At 39.5% G+C, this 16,457-nt stretch overlaps 1 protein-coding gene across 1 annotated transcript in view; it reads right to left on the bottom strand.

The window, feature by feature from the left end:
• The window catches only part of pde4dip (phosphodiesterase 4D interacting protein), a 97,476-nt gene extending 83,572 nt beyond the window's left edge, over positions 1–13,904 (bottom strand). Inside the window, exons 1-2 of the mRNA XM_066676468.1 lie at positions 13,758–13,904; positions 218–267 (exon numbers count right to left, since the gene is read on the bottom strand). Coding sequence (XP_066532565.1) covers positions 218–267; positions 13,758–13,810 — 103 coding nt within the window. The 5' untranslated portion in view covers positions 13,811–13,904. The remainder of the gene's footprint in view (positions 1–217; positions 268–13,757) is intronic.
• Positions 13,905–16,457: the final 2,553 nt, after the last annotated feature.

Raw genomic sequence — 16,457 nt, 5'->3', positions numbered from 1 at the left:
GTACAAACACGTACTGACATAAAGGCAGAGAGGTAGGAGACGAGGAACATTAAGTGGAGAAGCAGGGGGTGAAAGAACCAAGTGAGATGAACCAAGAATTAGAGGGTGAGGATAAGGGACTTAGAAAACAAAGGAGCCTTAAACTGTTTGCATGTGAAAGAACCATGCTTGAATGTGAATTACAAGGCCTTTTCATTTGAATAGCTGTGTCACTCACCGTTCATATGGGACCTGCTCTTAACTGCCTCTCTATTTCCGCCACAGTGTCTGAAAAACAGAACAAAAATTAAATTATGATGTTAATACACATGACTTCTCCAGCAGCATACACATTGTTCCTATTGTACATACAATGCTTTGGTTTTAGCAACCATGGTTTGTATTGCCTTAGGAGGTTCGAAATTCTGTTTTTCTAGATCTTTAGCACGGTCCCCAAAAATAATAATAATAATAATAATAATAATAATAATAATAATAATAATAATAATAATAATGAAATTAGGAGGCTTGGAATTAAAAAAAAAGCAGATTAGCCTTTATTTGTTTCTAAATTGAAGCTACTTTCACTAGGCAATAAAACACTAGAAAATAACTTTTCTCACTGGATGCATTTCAATAATAGAAGTACAGAAATGGATTAATGTTATACACCATGCAGGATTCTTTTGAATTTCTTTGATATTTATTTACATTAAAAAAAAATAAATATCAAAAATACTTCTTGACTTTTGCATTTCCATTTACAAAGTGCCTGCCTAAAAGTTCTATAGGAAAGTCTGAGAGAGAGCTTTAAGCTCAAAATTAAAAGCTACTAATGTTTCAAAATACATTAAAATCACAGGTAAATCTAAAAAGTGATTGGCAAAATAATTTCCTCTTTTATCTACTGTACAGGCTCCTTGCCATTTGAGCATTTTTATAAAGAGCTGAGTGTTTATTTATCTGAAGGCTGGGATTGCTCCCCCAAGACAGACGCCATGTTGAGTATTACAAGCTTTGCTATTCCTGTTTCAGCTAATAATCCCACCTGCTTTATAACATCTCTGCCTAAACACCATCCAAGAACAGCCAGCTATTTCTTTGTAAACAAACAAGTCTTCTTTGGTTATAATGTGTCTGTTTAGATTTGTTACTGTCCACAATCATGACATATTCTATGTTTGTGTTTGATTTAGCGTCCATGTTAGCCTGTTGTTACTACTAGCCATTTGTTTGTTTCAGTCCATTTACAGCCAAATCAGTTTAAGTGATCCCTACAACAGCCAAATTACTCAGGCAGGATTTATCCAGTTTTTTCTCTAAGTAATTGTCTCTTAAGCTACTGTAAGTCCTGCCTTTTGAACCAGTCCTATTCAACTATGCTTGCTTCAGTTACAGTAATCAAGCTAAACATGCAAGTTCAGACGTGTACTGAAAAATGGTTTTGCATATTAGTAACAACCTCTACTGGGCTCCTGTAGGAAGGCTGATTGTACTAGTCAGTACTAAGGAACCCAAAAGGTTTAATAGGCCACGCTAACTTTGGACTACATTTTTTTAACTGTTCAGCAATCAGGAGACAATTATTTTACACAGCAGCTTTTGTAAACAATTACTCGAATATTTCTGTCAGATGTTTCCTAAACTTTACAAAAACATTGCAGCAAAAAAAAAAATGTACTGCCTGAATTTATCCGTGACTACAATGACGCAAATATTTATACGACAAGCCCAAAATAATAGATTTAGTTTCAGCATATTTCTTGTCTTTTTGACTACCTAAAAATATGTAAAATTAGTTTAAATAAACAGCTTTCTACAATCCACATTTTCAGACCCATGTTTTAGTCACAAGTCTGTGAAGCATGAAATTAAGAGTGAAGGGAGTTAATTTAGGGATTCAGGAAGGTATGAGCTAAAATTGTATTTAAGGTTTATACTGAATGCTCAAGAATAATACATCTATCAAATAAGATCACTTATTGAGATGCCATATTTCCTAAGAGATTAAACTTGAACTAAAGTGTAACCACAGTTTCAACATCAAAAATATTTTCCAAGCACCTTACACAATTTTAATTAACTGAATATTCACACTTTAAGTTGTTTGGTGGAGTATTCCTCTGAGTCATATTATAATCTCTATGGGGAGTGTTATTTCTTGCAAATCCTTAACTACACAGGGTGAAAAGTTACATGCCATTACATGATTCTATTTTTTTTTAATAAGGGGACATTTTTATTGACAAAATTCAAAATTTTATTTACAAAATAATTTCTCAGTGAGGACCAATATGACTGGCATTTCATCTGATTCCAGTGTTGATACCATAGCATGCCCAAATCCAGAATATATATATATATATATATATATATATATATATATATATATATAAAACGATGAAGTCTACAGGATTTTGAAACATAGATAAGATACATTTACTCAATAATCATTCAGTGCTATGGCTGGCCTTGTCAGGCATTTGACATTCAGACTTTATCCTCATTGACTGTGCTCTGTGGCAGCAACGGATCAAATTGTAGATCATCAGCGCAAATAGGTGCAAGTGTGTAAAACTGAATACTGGGCCAGGACCTTTTAAATTTCCCTCTCTGGAAAAAAAAATATGTTTATTCAAAATTATAACTTTAAAAGAGGCAAATTTAGTTGGAGAGATTTTATTCCAGATCATATTGGACTATATTGGTCCATCTTTCATGAGTTTTTCACACAGTGAAATCAGCAGTATTTATGTAGAATTATACTGTATATTAGAACACAATGGGATACACAGTTTTCTTTTGCAGAGTGACAGTTTACAGTATCTGATGGTGCCTAGACAACCCATATGGACACATAAAAGATGGTAAACTAATTTCTCCATGAATATGGGCTCATTATAGTTGCTTTGTTCAGTGAAGTGCACAAGCACGAAGCCAGTGAAGTGAATGAATCAGCGATGTTCCCTTGCTCCCACATGTCACATGCCTCATGCACAGCTAACATCTGAGTGTGGATGTCCTATTTTTGCTGAATGACTAACCCTCAGACCTAAACACAACATAACTGAAAGAATATGGTCCTAGAATATGGCGCTACAACAACTGCACATATCATTTTGTAAAATATGGCTTAATTATGTCTGCACAATTAAAAATGGAATTCAGGGTAATTTGATGTGAAATGTGCCATTCTTTGTTCCCAATTCAAATACTTGATTTAATCAATTTACCTTCTATGTACCAGACAGACTTATTAGTCTATCCCCTCCATCCTCTCTACACACCTCTTACCTCTTCCATTTTAACAAGAGCCATCAGAAACAAATTAGTCACACTCATCAGATAAGTGCACTCAGACATTAACGCTGGTCAGACAGTGTGAAAGATGCAGCCGTTAACTCCCCTCACTTTGATCTCAGAGTCAATAAAAGTGCTGTGCTTTAGAGCAGGCTTAATTTACATGATCCCTATTGGCATGTTAAAAAGAGAGGAGATCTCCCAGAGCTGAAGACCATTAGAGAGACCACCAGACTGACTGGGTGAGAGATAGTGGAAAAGAAAAGGAGAAGCACAGCAAATGGTCTCCTTTTGACAGCTGACTGGGGTGTGTGTCAGTGGTCTCAGCATGTCTGCTGATCCACCCTCCCAGGTGTGACTCAGTGTGTGTGTGTGTGTTTGTACAGGGGGATGGGCCTGGTGTAACAGAAGTTAGTGTAAATAAAATGACCACAAAACACACATGGCCACAAACACATACTCAGGTTTGTTTTACAAATTGTAAGAGGAAGGGCCCCAACATATATTTAATATGTATGTATATTCAGGACGAGCCAGTGTGGGGATTGTTCCCTGATAACAATGTGTAAATCTCTTGACATGTAAATATTATAAAATGTGTAATCTGGGCCTGTATCGACCTGGATTAGAATTTTTGAGAAATGTAACCTATAAATGCTACAATATAAATGTAACATAATACAGGATAAACAAGTAATTAAATATCATCCAGATCTGCTCATATGTCAGTTGTGAAATGATTGTGCTATGTGCTAACCCTAATCCTAATATCATCCCTGTCCAAAAAAAAAAAAGAAAAAAGAAGTAAATTTTTGTCTATTTTTAGTTTTTTACATCATTTGAACAAAGTAGCTTTCTTTCACATTGTGTGAAAAGTTTATTAGGAATGGACAAAATGGACAAAAAATCAAAATGCTCCAAAATGACTTGAAATAAAATCGTTTACAATGACTTCCATTGAAGGCTAAGAAGGTTTTTCCTTCTCCTTTGGACAGTGATGATATTCTACTTATGTAAGTTACCTATTTAATAAGAAACCTATTCAAGTTTAGACCTAAACATAGGAACTGAAATATGTGCGGTTTTTTTTAAGCACTTAAACTTAAAACATTTTCAAAGCCAATGACATTTCGTTTGTCCTGATATTGTAGGTTAAGTTTGTTTTTTTTTCCTCTGCTAGTCTTTGAAAAGTCTGTAAAGACACAACAACAGTGTTTGGAGGGCCAACAGAACTGTAGCTACTTATTTCCAGGCCACCACAGAAACCCGTCATCATGACCACGCTGGCAAACGCTTAATTACACACTTAAGGTGGATATTCCACCAGCTAGAACCTGAGAAACACTCTATATCACTGAGAAGATGTGCAAAAATATTATTTAAAAAAATGATACTGATATAAAATCAGTGATACTGCCTGCTGAAAAAAATGCTTAAAGCTGCACAGAATGTTTCCTATTGATTTAAAACAGCTGAGACATTGTGCACTGCACAGAATGTTACATCATCACTGAATAAATACCCTGTTATCTTTTACTGCAAATACTTCACCAGCGTCATGATTTCAGGTTCAGGGTGAGCAGATGAAATACAGTAATACTTCACTCTTCCATTTCACTGCAAGAGTTAAGGCAACATCTGCACAGAAAGTCAAACAGCATGCCCTCAAAGGGCTACAGATTTTCTGTTGTTTCAATTACTCAGCACAACACAGTCCAAGAAAACAAGGCACAGAATGAAAACGACAAACCAGAACCAGAACCACAACACACAAGCCCTCCCCCTCCTCTCCCTCTCTGCAAAGTCATTTTCTTTACAGAGTTCTCTGCTCTATGCCCTTCTCCGTCTGACGGTAAATGCCTTACCTGCCACGATACAGAAAGCCACTCATCTTCGCCGCATCCAAACCACATGTGAGAAGGGTGAGAAAGAGCAGACAGGAACAAACTCCACATCTGAGCTCCTTCAGAGAGGAAAAAAGCCCATGGTCTGATCTCAGGCCAGTCCTTTAGGGAAGACCTCTTTATTCCAGTTCCCACAGAGCCAGCAGGCCAGGAGTCCACACACACAAACACTCACGTTCACGCTCACAGAGAGAGAGAGTGCAAGCCTGTGTTTCTCTGTTTCTCGCAGGACAGCAGAGTAAGAGATGGTCAACTGACGTGGCAGATTCAGACCTAGTGGTCAGCAAGGAGCTGGGCAAGCTATTCACACACACACTGACAGTCACCGGCAATAGGTAAACAGCAGTGAGGTGAAAACGCACACACACGCACACACTCAGTGCGCCTGGCTTGCTCTGAAAGACTGATCTGTTCGAGCACGCTCACAGACAGGATTCTCTGTGTAGAAGTGGAAGCACAACCCATACAGGGCCTTCCTGCCCAGGCATGAGAGCATGATCAACCTTGCCGTTAGCTCCTAGCCCCTGGCCAGTGTGTAGTGGGGGGTGGAAAGAAGGAAGGGAGGAGTTCTGAAACACACAGGTTCAGACAAGTCTGCAGCAGGTACAACAAAGGTTTAACATGGAATGTCATCTTCTTCTGAAGCGTAGCACTCATTCATTCGAAGAAGAGGTGTTTTTAACCTCTCAAACTGCATGTACATCTGTGTGTGGCCCAAACTCAAGCGTAATTTACCCATAACTACATAATAACAGTGTTAAGTAGTAATGTAGTTGGATAAAATGGAAACTTCTACCACTGTATTTAGTATCTAATGAACCACATTCAATGGCTTTGTACACTATTTGATACACACATGCCTGCATATATCAGTTGAAGTCTTATACGATAAAAAAAAAGTTTTTTAAAAGTCAAAATCAAATTTGTTAGATATGTACAATTCTGAAGTCAATATTTATTTAGATATTTGGATATTTTAAGTGTTACAAGTGTGTTGAACCTACTATGCCCTAACCATATTGTACAGATTGGTTTGGTGCAAATAAATGTTTTTTTCCAGGCAGTTGATTGTGGGTGTACAACTTAGATGCATATGCTGCATTCAGTTTACCTTGTAAATTGGATGTCCGAGCTGGGATTACCATCACTCCCAGATTCAGAAAACCCTATGCGGGGGAGGTTTTCATTGTTAGCTTGTTCCTGTTTAGCATTGTTAGCGACCCCAGCTGCTAACAGCACATTATGTGATATATCCAAACTCTGTGGAAATACATCCCCATACCGCAGTCGGTCAGTATTGTGTGTGTGACAGATTTAATGAGACACAAATAGATATTAATAAACTGTATGACACTACTACTGTTACACACTGCTCAGCACTTCAGCATCCACTGACCCTGCTCTGTCATTATATGTGGCTGAGTTGCTGTTGTTCCCAATCGCTTACATGTTGTTATAATTACAGTGACAGTTGACTGTGGAATATTTAGTCGCGAGGAAATTTCATGACTAGGCGTGTTGTACAGGAGGCATCCTACCACGTTATCATTGGAATTCACTGAGATCCTGAGAGTGACTCAATCTTTCACAAATATTTGTAGACGCAGTCTGCATGCCTATGTGCTTTGTTTTATACACCCATGGCCATGGACATTATTGGAACACCTGAATTTGATGCAATAAAGTGTACAAGTGTTTCATTGGGCAGCGACAATATGAAGTGTTACATCTGACCTGTGGTTCCTACTCCACAAGACAGGCTAACCATCCACACACACACACACACACACACACACTTTGTGCAAGTTAAGCCAATTTAGTTTTTTCAAACCATTTTTTCACTTTCCCTGCCCAGGTTAATTTCACAGGGAGGGGGAGAAATACCATAACGCTCGGCTCGCTCAAAGTCTTCCTCACATGCCAGAGTTATGCAACCACAAAAACAACACTGGCATGTCAAACCATTTTCAAAGAGAATGTCTGCTCTCGGTTTTCCTCCTCCACCACTTACAAACACAAGATCAGAGTCATTTCAGCCTGACCATGACGACTGGATACACGTTCACTCAATATTAGGCCCATTGCTGCTCTTTTGAAGCTGGTCTGTGGAATCTCACACTTCAGCTACAGAGAATGGAAGAATGCCCTCCGCTCTTTCTCTGAGTAACTCTCTCCAGCTTGGGTTCCAATATAACTGAATTGTAGCTTCAGAAGTCATGGTTATCACTGGTGATAATTATTTCTAAGTCGAGGCAGATGGACTTTATAATCAATGCTCAATATTTGTTTTGTATGTGTTGGAAAGAAATCTTCAGGCTCATGGTGCAACTAACAATAGAAGAAGATTAGCTATGACAGCATAAGGCACAGATATACAACACTGATAAACAACTGCAGAATGTGCATTAAATACAGCAGGCCATAAACATGTGTGAAAATTAATACAGAGGAGAAGAAAAACACATGACGATAATTAGACTACTCATACTGAATCAAGCTGAGAGATTCTGTTGAAAGTGGAGATTTTAAAGGTTCAGTACATAGCACATACCATGTGCCAATGGTAGATGATTAATTACTGTTTGAATTTGACACGGGTATTGCTGTGCATGCAGTCTTGTTTTATGTTAATAAAAAATCAGGTTTCTTAGAAGAAAGGACTAATTTTAGAATTTTAGAATTGCAGACTCAACCTGTCATTAATCACAAAAAAAAAAAAGAATATAAGCCAGCAGCAATAGAGTCTGAACACCAATGAAGCTAGGTAGGTTTGGGTCGGACCAGTACTCGGATGGCTGTTCTGCAAAGAAATCTTGGACGGCTGTGGATGTGGTGTTGGTGAGGCCATCAGGGGGCACTCTCCTCGTGATCTGTATGTATACCAATTCCCTGAGCACAGTCATGGAGACATTAGCTGCGTTCCAAATCCTGGGCTAAAGCTAGCTATACAGTCCTACCTTACACTCAAGTATCAACAACCGTAAATCCACCATGGCATCCCTGGTGACTAAGGTTGTACCTAGCCCCATTGGCACCGTTAATGCATGCTCAGTTCCACTAGTTCCATGTGATCTTTAGATGTTACATCACCAACCACCACAACAGCACCTCTACAGTGCATTTCCCCAACTAGTCTGTGTTCTCCTTATCCACAACCACTGACTAGACCTTTCAGCTGTTTCTGATAACTCTTCACAGTTGCCCTTAGTTTCTGGCCCCTGATGCAGAACTGCACAGGGATGTGGCAAACTTGGCTACAAATCCCCTAACACCTATCTCCACTGGTCTAACATGTGCCTGCCACCCGTTCCCTCAGCTGCCAAGTCCATGTACTTTAGCTTCTTCCTTTCAAATGCTTTGTCTACTGCATCCTCAAATGGAACTGTTAACTCTTTGAAATAAACTGTCTGTTTACTTTCAGAGTACAGCACCATATCTTGCCTCAGTGTAGCCAATGCAATGCAATCTGCAGATCTGCAGTTTTTTACCTATGTCCACCAGCAATTTCCAGTCTTGTGCTTCACCCCATCTGCCAATATTTATAGTTTGTGCACACTCTCAAATATGTTCCCCCTCACACACAAACCTAATCACTTTATTATTACAACCACCCGTTAATGCATTTACCTCTAAGTGTTTGCTGTCTAACAAACAAGCTACAACCCTTAGCACCTGATTATATCTCCATGTATACCTCCTCTGCGACAAACTAACCTTACAAGCTGATAGAATATGCTACTACTGAAAGAGTTAATGTGAAAATGTAATACCAAAAATGAAACTGGTAAATACAGGAAAAACTGCACTGGCTTGTCTATTTTTGCATTTCGCTACTGTAGGTTGATGCTTTAGTGGTTATGATGGTGATGATGTTGCTCACTTTTTGTGTGTAAATAGGCTGATTATTGCAAAATGTTTTTAGCAATGTCAAATGAAGTTCTTAAACTCAATTTAAGTTCTTAAATTCAACTGCGCTTCTTCGTGTATGTTAACCTGGCAACCAGCCTGAGCTTTGCTTCTAGGGAAAAGGCAGACAACTCTCACCACTGTTTTAAGTTTGTATTGCAGTTCCCATTTTAAATGCTTGCTGTCAGGATTATAGATTGCTCCTTTAAGACGCTGACACAGATGTTCAGTTGCTTCAGCTTGAAAAACCTAAAATCACCATGCAAATGCCAAGTGTGGGCTCCAGGGTAATAAAGCCTCCCCTAGCACTGGGCTGAGGAGCAGTGGAACTGTGTTCCCTAGAGTGATGGCGCTAATAAGAATGATAAATAATCATGGTTTTAAGACTCCCAACAATATGAAAGTGTCTCCAGGTCTGTGAAAAAAAAACCCTGCTGCTGGTGGGAGCAGCCTTGTCACTCTGAGCTGTAGGCAGTTATATTATTTCTCTAATAAAAGCTAAGATTAATACTTGGGGAGTTAGAAAGACAGGTAAAGTGCTTTGGGAGAGCTTAGCTTAGAATATCCTTTGTGGCAGGCTTTTTATGGTAGTGCACACGTGTGCATGTGAAATCCAGGAGCTACCGTGACCCTGTAATTACAGAGGCGACTGCACTGCGCTCCCAAACCACCTTCCAAAGTCTCAGTGTTTGAACAGCTGCCCATACACAGCTGCTGGACATTTTACTGACAGAAAACCTCCAGTCACACGTAATTCTCAGCCCTGCTTCATCCCAGTCCAGGTGAACAGTCCCCTTTATTAACTCATGAGATGATTTGTCAGACAGAGGTTACATCTACCCTAGATCTAACCTGCAACTCTAATGGAAAATCCTATTTGGTCTAGGCTTAGGCTTAGTCTGGTTTTGGGAAATCAACAAAATATTGTGTAACATAACAGAGTAATACACTGGCTGGCTAAAATAAACTTTCATGTTGTACTATTCTGCACTCATTGTTCAATGCATCAGCTCCACTGACCGTACAGGAGCACGTTGTAGTTCAATATTTACAGACTGTAGTCCCTCAGTAGCTCTGCATAATGTGTTACCCCACTTTCATCCTGTCCTTCAATGCTCAGGACCCCCACAGAGCAGGTATCATTTGAGTGGGGGATCATTGTCAGTGCTGCAGTTTCACTGACATGGTGGTGGCGGTGTGGGTTGTGCTAGTACAAATGGATCAGACAAAGCAGTGCTGCTTAAGTATTTCAACATTGTATCCACTCACTGTCCACTCGGTTAGACACATCTACCTCATTGGTCCACCTTGTAGATGTAAGGTCAGAGACAGTAGCTCATCCACCCCTCAAGCCACACCTGCCCTGTGGTGGCCCTGTAGGGGTCTTGATCATTGAAGAATGCTGAAGATGGTAACCCAGTATGCAGAGCAACAGATGTACAACAATCTTTTTATAATTGTAGAACTACAATATGCTTCATTCATTCATTAATTCATTATCTGTAACCGCTTATCCAGTTCAGGGCCGCGGTGGGTCCAGAGCCTACCTGGAATCATTGGGCGCAAGGCTACAATATGCTTGTATATGGTAAATGTAGAAATGAGGAGGTAGTTTAATATTAAGACTGATCTGTGTATTTGTTTATCCAGCAGGCAATTTATTTTAAATATTGTAATTGATTCTAAACTGCAACACTCTACTACCTCACAAGAGGTAGAAAAGTGCTATTTCAGGACAGATTTATTACAGCACTGGATCAGACTCTTAACTTTTCCCTTCAGATCCAGCATTTACTGCTGATCTCTGTCCAATACCAATACCCACGGACAACATTATCCCATATCTAATATGTGCACAGGTGGGATGGTTCTTTCTCAGCAGCCCCTCATATTCTGTGGGACATCTAACTGAGAGAACATGACTGGGCTCTGAGCTGCCATCTGTGCAGAATGAAAGCCAGGCAATCCTCTAGCTTCTGACGGACAGGCTGATTAGAAACAGGACCTGTCCTTCATTTGTTGTGTGGAGGGGTGAGGAGATGTACTCCCTAATTAACTCTGTCACATTTTTACAAGCTGTTAATGAGGCTCTTTAACTCTTACAACGTGTGCGCTATACTCTGCATCTGTCTGCAACAGCCAATTGGAAGCAGATTCAATATGGCAGTAACATCAAATTAATGATAGATGTGTGAATGTAGAAAGGTATTTGATCCGACCAAAGATACACAGGATAAACTAGCTCAAGCCAAGCAAAACTCACAAAGGGTGTCAACATGATTACCACCAAATGAAGCATAAAAGAAAACGAAGCATAAAAGTTCTACAGTGATTTGAAGATAAAAACTACAGTCCCAGAAATCAAGACACCAGAGAAGATTTCCAGGTATCACTCTCCTCATGTGGCATGAACAAGACAACAAACTGAATGAACAAACCCAGCAGGCCGCATTTTGTGACACCATCCCCACACTGATAAGCTCACTGTGAACAACCAGAGAGTTTCAACTTGAACAAAGGAGAAATCCAACATAATGCCACTCGAAGTGATTGTAATATGAGGTGAATTATCATTATAGTTATCCTTTACATCATATTGTGTCCCATATTATATAAAAACAAATTTTCCTCATTTTTAAAACAAAAGAGTGCATAACATGCGACTGGTTTGTAACTCACTCACAGATAATCACCCATGGACATTTAAATAATGCTCCACAAGGGGCGATATTTAAAGCTTTGCCTCTTTCGTTCATTCATTATCTGTAACCGCTTATCCAGTTCAGTGTCGCAGTGGATCTGAGGGGGGGGGGATTATCCTTTTTGATTCTCAAAACCATAGAAAACTTCACATATAATACAATAAAACACAAGACAAATGCAGAAGGCTGAAGGAAACTCACTAAGTATTATTAAAAATTACTAACTGCATGTTCCCTAATTAATAGGACACCCTGTTTTTAAATTATTATTATGTTCTTAGGTTTTATTAGTATCCAAACTGGTTATATCACTAATTGGTTTAAAGTAATACAACCTCAGAAGAAAATTGTAACACACGTTATGCACTGGGTAAATACTTTAAATGTTTAACCATTGTTTAATTCATTGCAAAAAGAACGCATCTCTGCTTGTGAGAATTACAGATTTAAAAGTTAACTCGGGGGGGGGGGGGGGGGATTTTCGTACTGAGTTAACCTCCAACCATGCTTCAACTCAGAAGCGCAATCTGAGTTTATTGGCCTCTTATGTTTGTGACCTAGGAAACACCAACTGTCTAAATCTGCCCGTTTGGAACGATGTGGGTTCTAAGAGGAAACTATATATGTCTTCCAGCAAATAAACAACACCAGACGCACATTTCAACAAGGTGAAACCCTTGATTGTAACGGAGAGCGATGATTATGGGCGATGTTAAGGCAGACTGTCGCTGTGTGGCGCGGTTTCCATCGACTTTAAAACACTGTCAACATGGCGACGCTGACACCTAAATACCATCCTCATGTACTAGGGATGGGGAGATTCACCGATTCACATCGGTGGTTCGGCACACATGTCTGCGATGCGACTGCACCGGTAGATTCAAGTTGCATCGGGTTTAATTTGCGGGCGAATTTACGGTGCATCGCCTCTAGCCTTTTTGCATCGGCAAATACCATGGTTAAATCGGGTGTTTTGTTTTGCAGTATTAATTCCTTATTGTAACGTATTTTCTGAGTCAACGTATTTTTTTATTGATTTCTTTTTTTTTCTGAGGCAACATAAATGCACCATCGTGTCCTCAGGCACGGACTCAAGCACGCAGACGTACACAACAAAAATGGAAGGAAACGAGAGCATTAGCAACGACAAAGAGATATTTAATGCACCAAAAAAGACACACAAATCAAACGTGTGACCATATTTTGGGTTTTTTTAAGCGAGGTGGTCAACTTAACAAGATGCACTCAATCTGCAAGCAATGCCGTGGGGCTATAAAATACGTTAGTAGCACCACAAACCTGGTGACGGCACGACGGCATGGTGTGGAGTAGCAGATAAGTCTAGCAGACAATAGTATGTGTTGCAAATCATAATTTTCTCTATGCATATTTTTAATACTGCACTTTTGAAAACTGTTCATCTTATATGTTTTATACATTTTGTATAAATATAGACGGAGAATATAACTGAGTAATTCAACTGAATAAAATGTAATTCTCTGTCTGAATGTATTGAATTATGGATTTTTTATATTATGTATTGGTTTTACTCCATTGAAAACAACCAGATGCATACATCCCTCAGATTGTTACAGAGAGTAAAGCAGAATTGTGCTATTGAGTTAAGAAAACTGATGGGTTAGGCTAATACATCCTCAAACCTCAACTAACTGTATCGAATGATTACTTATAAAACCAAATCCTCTTATAATTAAGTCATATCGTTATCAAATCATTTTTGAATCGCATTGTATCCTGAACAGGGTTGATTTGTATCGCATCGTATCGACAAGGGTTTTCAGTGTATCGCAATTATATCGTATCGGTGGCAGTGTATCGAGATGCGTATCGAATCGACATTAGTGGTGAAGATATACATCCTTATCATGTACTGCTATGAACAGTCCGTTAACCGGGAGCTCGTGGTCAAAGCGCTGTAGGTGTCTGTCAGTGAAGTGTGTGGTACCTAGTCTCCGCGTCTCTCCAGCCGCGCTCCTCTGACGGGTCCCCGCGGTCCATGCTGCGGTTTCTTCCAGACGAGGGGGGGGGGGGGTCGCGGTAACGATGCCGGCAGACCGTTTATTGGAGGGTTTGGGGAGGCAGAAAACGCGTTCCTCGGCGCGTGTATCGCGCGGTGGTCGGCTCCGTTGTCATTGTGCTTTTGGCACGCAGCCCAGACTCGCGCGCGCGGTGTGATGCTCTCTGCGCGTGAGCGTGCGCGCGCTTCAAACATCAAAGGGACATTCCCGCCGAGGCCTCGCGACGGTGAGTTTGACGCTGTCAACACTGAGGCGATGAGACCGGAATATAGAGAACCAAAACTCCTTCGTAGGTTAAGCATAAGACATAAGGCAAATCTGTCAAGTCATTTGTGTTCTTTATTTATCTATTAAAATACACCATCAGGTAATTGATTAAACCACTATAAACAATACTTTCATAAGATTGACATTTCCCATATTAAAATACATTATACGTGGCTTTATTCAGCTGTAGCTTTAAGGTTAAGGTTAGAGAGGTGGCGTTGGGACTGGAAGGTCGCTTGTTCTATTCCCATGACCCAAGTTCCACATCATGTTTTTTTGGGACACAGCGTCTCTAACGTTAATATTAGTCAAATACTATATTTTACTGCCTCATCTACAGGAATCAGCTTATAGCTATCTAATAATTAGATTATGGGGTGGGCTTTGAAAAAAATGTCCCCCTAATAACAAAATCACTCCTACACCCTTGCACCTGCCTTTGCTCTTTTTTACACAGATTAAAAACTTTGATGTTAATGTTGTATCTGGTGTTATACTGTTAATCTACTGATTTAGAGATAGAAGTTGATGTTACTTCAATAAATTAGAAAATTGTAAATTTGCATGTATATATTATTATTACCCTTGTTTGGGGGGTGATATGGGACAGGTGGGGAGTGGAAATTCCCCTTCATTTGAGGGACTGTTGTTGTTTCAAAGCAGAAATGCTCAGCCATGACACTGACAGCTTACTATATGTTTATATATTTTTTCATTTATTGGCATATAAAAACCAGGCAGCACTTCCTAGTGGGGGCCATATGAGTAGACTATGGGCTAACTGGGTTCAAGATAGGCATAGGTTCTAGGTTGGTTAGTGCATGGGTTGTTAGTGGGACCCATCTGGACGGTCTATATCAGACAGTCACTGTGGGCAGCCCAGTAACAATGTGTATATGGGGCCCTCATGAGACTACAGTTGTCTTAATTTAGAGAGAGTTTGCATTTTCAGATGTGCTGACCAGATGGGCACTATTTTTAACCCATCCTGGTGCCATCGCTGATATTGGAGGAGATTTATGTACGTCTGACATAAACCTGTGGACAAAGCTTGTTGGTACCCAGCTGGACTGCCCATATGGGCCCCATATGGCAGTGTTAGCTGTGAAGAGATAATTACTCTATGAGTAAGAAATGTAATGCATGTCCAATTGTTCCATAGATATAAAATTTAAACAATAATATGTAAAAATACACTAAACAAGTGTTTCACTAAAGCAATGAGGTACGTGTCTAACAGCGTGGACACAGTGTTCAACAACTCGAGCAGCACTGTTGTGTTTGATCCACTCATACCAGTGCAACACACACTAATAAACCACCACCACATCAGTGTCAATGCAGCGCTGAGGATGATCACCTGCCCCTGACCACTGAAGTATGCAGTAAAACATGTGGACTACAGTCAGTAATTGTAGAACTACAAAGAGCTCCTATGGTCAGTGGAGCTGATAAAATGGACAATGATTGTATACACATGGTAGGGGTTCCTAATCCAGTGATCATTCAGTTTAGTTCCAAATTAATTGAAAATGGGGAAATGGAAAACAGTGTTAAAAGTCTGAGGTCGCTGAACTTTCATCCTATTTGGGGTTGTTTGCTTGAAAAGTAGGAGCCCCTGGTCTAACCTAATGACAGCTTATAGTGCCATGATTGTGTTGAGTTCTTCAGACTGAAGAAACATGGAAACATTTGTTATTTTCTGTGATAAGGTCAGAAAAAGTATCTGGGAAGTTTGTGTACAATTAAGCTGTGGCATCTTTAACACACACATCTTTTTCCTTCAAGGAAATCAGATCGGTGTACTGTTCTAATAGCCCCACAAGGGAAGGCTAAAACTCAATAACCCAGATAAGAAGTAAATTGAGACAGGATGTGGAACGTTGTGTGTCCAATAGATCTTATCATGAGTACTGGGTGTGCTTAATTATCCCACTGCGATCTGTGCAGTTATTCAAAACATTAGACCAGAACTGTTAGTGATGTGTATGAAAGCTTTCAGTGATTTCTTAAAGGTCTATTGCTAAATTCTCAAATGGTCTGTATCAAGCTTACTTACTGAATAAGCTACTGAGAGCAATAGTGACTGAATGTGTTCACCATAGCTCCCTACTGTCAGCATTTGTAAGTCAAAATGATGGTATTTAATAAATATTATGTATCTCACTGTCAGAAAAACTGTCACTGTGGTGATACCTTTTTGGTGATACCCTCAAGGGTACATTTCAGTACTATTAATTAGGGAACATAACTACAATTTTCTATCATTAAAAAAAAAGCTGTTTTGATTTCATATGCCCGATTTGATTTAATATCATATCCATTTTTATTATGTTCTTATATTTTAGACAGTTCTGTAA

Source organism: Hoplias malabaricus, chromosome 7 (assembly GCF_029633855.1).
Source record: "Hoplias malabaricus isolate fHopMal1 chromosome 7, fHopMal1.hap1, whole genome shotgun sequence".
NCBI lineage: Eukaryota > Metazoa > Chordata > Actinopteri > Characiformes > Erythrinidae > Hoplias > Hoplias malabaricus.
The sequence above is the reverse complement of the archived record's forward strand: the minus strand, read 5'-3'. Positions and strand labels throughout refer to the sequence as shown.